This window comes from Salmo salar, chromosome 12 (assembly GCF_965601325.2).
Source record: "Salmo salar chromosome 12, fSalSal1, whole genome shotgun sequence".
Classification (NCBI taxonomy): domain Eukaryota; kingdom Metazoa; phylum Chordata; class Actinopteri; order Salmoniformes; family Salmonidae; genus Salmo; species Salmo salar.
In genome coordinates this window covers 56045248-56051247 of record NC_138302.1, presented here as the reverse complement: position 1 = coordinate 56051247, position 6000 = coordinate 56045248, and the positions used below count along the sequence as shown (strand labels likewise).

The window sequence follows — 6000 nt, the reverse complement described above, 5'->3', positions numbered from 1 at the left end:
CCATACATCCCTATAAACTACCATACATCACTATAAACGACCTTAAATCCCTATAAACACGAGCTCTGAAGCAAGCTTCCAGAAAATTGGAACGGAAATGGCGCCACACCAAACTGGAAGTCTTCCGACTAGCTTGGAAAGACAGTACCGTGCAGTATCGAAGAGCCCTCACTGCTGCTCGATCATCCTATTTTTCCAACTTAATTGAGGAAAATAAGAACAATCCGAAATGTATTTTTGATACTGTCGCAAAGCTAACTAAAAAGCAGCCTTCACAAATGGAGGATGGCTTTCACTTCAGCAGTAATAAATTTATGAACTTCTTTGAGGAAAAGATCATGATCATTAGAAAGCAAATTACAGACTCCTCTTTAAATCTGGGTATTCCTCCAAAGCTCCATTGTCCTGAGTCTACACAACTCTGCCAGGACCTAGGACCAAGGGAGATACTAAAGTGTTTTAGTACTATATCTCTTGACACAATGATGAAAATAATCATGGCCTCCAAACCCTCAAGCTGCATACTGGACCCTATTCCAACTAAACTACTGAAAGAGCTGCTTCCTGTGCTTGGCCCTCCTATGTTGAACATAATAAACGGCTCTCTATCCACCGGATGTGTACCAAGCTCACTAAAAGTGGCAGTAATAAAGCCTCTCTTGAAAAAGCCGAATCTTGATCCAGAAATTATAAAAAACTATCGGCCTATATCGAATCTTCCATTCCTCTCAAAAATTTTAGAAAAAGCTGTTGCACAGCAACTCACTGCCTTCCTGAAGACAAACAATGTATACGAAACGCTTCAGTCTGGTTTTAGACCCCATCATAGCACTGAGACTGCACTTGTGAAGGTGGTAAATGACCTTTTAATGACGTCAGACCGAGGCTCGTGCTCCTTGATCTTAGTGCCGCTTTTGATACCATCGATCACCACATTCTTTTGGAGAGATTGGAAACCCAAATTGGTCTACATGGACAAGTTCTGGCCTGGTTTAGATCTTATCTGTCGGAAAGATATCAGTTTGTCTCTGTGAATGGTTGGTCCTCTGACAAATCAATTGTAAATTTTGGTGTTCCTCAAGGTTCCGTTTTAGGACCACTATTGTTTTCACTATATATTTTACCTCTTGGGGATGTCATTCGAAAACATAATGTTAAATTTCACTGCTATGCGGACGACACACAGCTGTACATTTCAATGAAACATGGTGAAGCCCCAAAATTGCCCTCGCTAGAAGCCTGTGTTTCAGACATAAAGAAGTGGATGGCTGCAAACTTTCTACTTTGAAACTCGGACAAAACAGAGATGCTTGTTCTAGGTCCCAAGAAACAAAGAGATCTTCTGTTGAATCTGACAATTAATCTGGATGGTTGTACAGTCGTCTCAAATAAAACTGTGACGGACCTCGGCGTTACTCTGGACCCTGATCTCTCTTTTGAAGAACATATCAATACTGTTTCAAGGACAGCTTTTTTCCATATACGTAACATTGCAAAAATCAGAAACTTTCTGTCCAAAAATGACGCAGAAAAATGAATCCATGCTTTTGTTACTTCTAGGCTGGACTACTGTAGTGCTCTACTTTCCGGCTACCGGATAAAGCACTAAACAAACTTCAGTTAGTGCTAAATACGGCTGCTAGAATCCTGACTAGAACCAAAAAATTTGATCATATTACTCCAGTGCTAGCCTCCCTACACTGGCTTCCTGTTAAGGCAAGGGCTGATTTCAAGGTTTTACTGCTAACCTACAAAGCATTACATGGGCTTGCTCCTACCTATCTTTCCGATTTGGTCCTGCCGTACATACCTACACGTACGCTACGGTCACAAGACGCAGGCCTCCTAATTGTCCCTAGAATTTCTAAGCAAACGGCTGGAGGTAGGGCTTTCTTCTATAGAGCTCCATTTTTATGGAATGGTCTGCCTACCAATGTGAGAGACGCAGACTCAGTCTCAACTTTAAGTCTTTACTGAAGACTTATCTCTTCAGTAGGGCCTATGATTAAGTATAGTCTGGCCCAGGAGTGTGAAGGTGAACGGAAAGGCTGGAGCAACGAACCGCCCTTGCTGTCTCTGCCTTGCCGGTTCCCCTCTTTCCACAACCCTTTTACAGGGGCTGAGTCACTGGCTTACTGGTGTTCTTCCATGCCGTCCATGGGAGGGGTGCGTCACTTGAGTGGGTTGAGTCACTGACGTGGTCTTCCTGTCTGGGTTGGCGCCCCCCCCCTTGGGTTGTGCCATGGCGGAGATCGTTGTGGGCTATACTCAGCCTTGTCTTAGGACGGTAAGTTGGTGGTTGGAGACATCCCTCTAGTGGTGTGGGGGCTGTGCTTTGGCAAAGTGGGTGGGGTTATATCCTGCCTGTTTGGCCCTGTCCGGGGGTATCATCGGATGGGGCCACAGTGTCTTCTGATCCCTCCTGTCTCAGCCTCCAGTATTTATGCTGCAGTAGTTTATGTGTCGGGGGGCTAGGGTCAGTCTGTTACATCTGGAGTATTTCTCTTGTCTTATCCGGTGTCCTGTGTGAATTTAAATATGCTCTCTCTAATTCTCTCTTTCTCTCTTTCTGTCTTTCTCTCGGAGGACCTGAGCCCTAGGACCATGCCTCAGGACTACCTGGTATGATGACTCCTTGCTGTCCCCAGTCCACCTGGCCGTGCTGCTGCTCCAGTTTCAACTGTTCTGCCTGCGGCTATGGAACCCTGACCTGTTCACCGGACGTGCTTGTTGCACCCTCGACAACTACTATGATTATTATTATTTGACCATGCTGGTCATTTATGAACATTTTAACATCTTGACCATGTTCTGTTATAATATCCACCCTGCACAGCCAGAAGAGGACTGGCCACCCCTCATAGCCTGGTTCCTCTCTAGGTTTCTTCCTAGGTTTTTGGCCTTTCTAGGGAGTTTTTCCTAGGGAGTTTTTCCTAGCCACCGTGCTTCTTTCACATGCATTGCTTGCTGTTTGGGGTTTTAGGCTGGGTTTCTGTACAGCACTTTGAGATATCAGCTGATGTACGAAGGGCTATATAAATAAATTTGATTTGATTTGATTTGATAAACAACCATACATCTGTAGAAATTACCATACATCCCTAGAAATTACCATACATCCCTACAAATTACCATACATCCCTACAAATTACCATACATCCCTACAAATTACCATACATCGCTATAAACAACCATACATCCCTATAAACTTCTATAAATCCCTATAAACAACCATACATCACTATAAACTACTTTAAACCCCTATAAACTACCTTACATCCCTGTAAACTACTATAAATCCCTATAAACAACCATACATCCCTACAAACTACCATACATCCCTATAAATTACCATACATCCCTACAAATTACCATACATCGCTATTAACAACCATACATCCCTATAAACTACTATAAATCCCTATAAACAACCATACATCCCTATAAACTACTATAAATCCCTATAAACTACTATAAATCCCTATAAACTACTATAAATCCCTATAAACTACCATACATCCATAAAAACGACCATAAATCCCTATAAACAACCATACATCCCTATAAACTACCATAAATCCCTATAAACAATGATACTTCCCTATAAATTACCATACATCCCTATAAATGACCTTAAATCCCTATAAATTACAATACATCCATAGAAATTACCATACATCGTACCGATCCTTGACTTTGGCGAGGTCATTTGCAAAATAGCCTCCAACACTCTACTCAGCAAATTGGATGCAGTCTATCACAGTGCCATCCATTTTGTCACTCTGCCCCATATACTACCCACAACTGTGACCTGTATGCTCTTGTTGGCTGGTCCTCGCTACATATTCGTCGCCAAACCCACTGGCTCCAGGTCATCTACAAGTCTTTGCTAGGTAAAGCGCCGCCTTATCTCAGCTCACTGGTCACCATAGCAACACCCACCCATAGCACGCTCTCCAGTAGGTATATTTCCCTGGTCATCCATAAAGCCAACACCTCCTTTGGCCGACTTTCCTCCAGTTCTTTGTTGCCAATGACTGGAACGAATTGCAAAAATCACTGAAGTTGGAGACTTATATCTCCCTCTGTAACTTTAAGCGTCAGCTTACCAATCGCTGCAGCTGTACACAGCCCATCTGTAAATAACCCATCCAATCAACTACCTACCTCATCTCCATATTTGGTTTTGTTTTTCTGCTCTTTTGCACACCAGTATTTCTACTTGCACATCCTCATCTGCACATATATCACTCCAGTATAAATTGCTAAATTGTAATTACTTCGCCACTATTGGCCTATTTATTGCCTTACCTCTTTACTTCATTTGCACACACTGTATACAGATTTTTCTATTGTGTTATTGACTGTACGTTTGTTTATGTGTAACTCTGTGTTGTTTTGTCGCACTGCTTTGCTTTATCTTGACCAGGTCACAGTTGTAAATGAGAACGTGTTCTCAACCTGCCTACCTGGTTAAATAAAGGTGAAATAAAAAAATTATAAAAATAAACAACGATACTTCCCTATAAATTACCATACATTCCTATAAACTACCATACATCGCTATAAACGATCTTAAATCCCTATAAACAACCATACATTCCTATAAATTACCATACATTCCTATAAACTACCATACATCGCTATAAACGATCTTAAATCCCTATAAACAACCATACATTCCTATAAATTACCATACATCCCTATAAATTGCCATACATCCCTATAAATTACCATACATCCCTATAAATTACCATACATCCCTATAAATTACCATACATCCCTATAAATTACCATACATCCCTATCTAGAGCTCACCTTGAAGAGCTGAACTCCAATGCAGGCGAACATGAAGTCTAGCAGCATGGTGACCAGCACGATGTTGCCGATGGTTTTGATGGCCACAAAAACACACTGGACCACATGCTAGAACACAAGAGACAGCAGAAAAAAACAATGAGAATGTGAATATAGTGTCAGAGGAGCAGGTAAGGAGTACAGGTAAGGGGTAGAAGTGAGGGGTAGAGGGCACAGGTAAGCTCACCTTGAGGCCCTTGGCCCTGTTGATGGCCCTTAGGGGCCTCAGCACCCTCAACACCCTGAGGATCTTTACCACAGAGATAGCACTGGACCTAGATAGGGCAGGCACCACATCTCACACTTTACTTGTCTATAGTCTGTATTTCTAGAGAGAGACACACACTCATAACTGAAGCTACATCAAGCATTATTGAATAGATTCAGTTGTACCACAGGATTTGAATGACAATATACATTCCCAGGGACTACTTACTCCATGAGCATGGAGAGGAGGGATACGCTGACCACAATCAGATCCAGGATATTAAAGGAGTTCCGGCAGAAGGAGCCGGGGTGCATGATGGCGCCGTATACGGTCATCTGGAGTAGAGGCGGAAGGATACTGAAGCTGACGAGACTGGTTGAGACATAAACCCTCTCAAAACCAACAAACCATTAACCCACCTGAACCACAGCTACTCATGTGAAAACATATAGAGTTGAATTGGGCTGCGGTGCAGGTTAAAGTGGATGTAACATAATGTCGAGAGAGTTTGTCACATTACCGATGTACCGTCGCTGCAGAAAAGGTTCATGTACTCGGTAATGTAAACATGTAAGACACGATCCCATTCAGAAAAGTGCCTTTCTAATCCAGTACAGCTACTAGTAGTGGAGCCGACAACGCCTGGTTACCTTGAAGACAACTTCCACAGTGAACACTGAGGTGAAGACCACATCAGCGGAGGCCAGCACCTACACAGGGGAAACAGGGCAACATGACAACGTGGGCGGATTCATTTCAGCCTAGTAGTGCACCAGAGCTCTTTAGCAGAATCTCTAATGTGGTATTCCGTGCAGTCTTGCAGTCATGCTGCATAGGTTAAAGACAGTGATGCCCTGAAGCAGAGAAAACCCCTTTGTGTCAGTTATTTTGGTCAAAATTCTTTCCCTTTCAGCATTCTTTACTGAAACAAATGC

The 6000-nt window shown here is 42.7% G+C and overlaps 1 protein-coding gene across 1 annotated transcript in view; it reads right to left on the bottom strand.

Annotated features, from left to right (window-relative positions):
- The window catches only part of LOC106565294 (dihydropyridine-sensitive L-type skeletal muscle calcium channel subunit alpha-1), a 38303-nt gene that overhangs the window by 12923 nt on the left and 19380 nt on the right, over positions 1-6000 (bottom strand). Inside the window, exons 18-21 of the mRNA XM_045692011.2 lie at positions 5716-5775; positions 5294-5400; positions 5045-5132; positions 4819-4926 (exon numbers count right to left, since the gene is read on the bottom strand). Coding sequence (XP_045547967.2) covers positions 4819-4926; positions 5045-5132; positions 5294-5400; positions 5716-5775 — 363 coding nt within the window. The remainder of the gene's footprint in view (positions 1-4818; positions 4927-5044; positions 5133-5293; positions 5401-5715; positions 5776-6000) is intronic.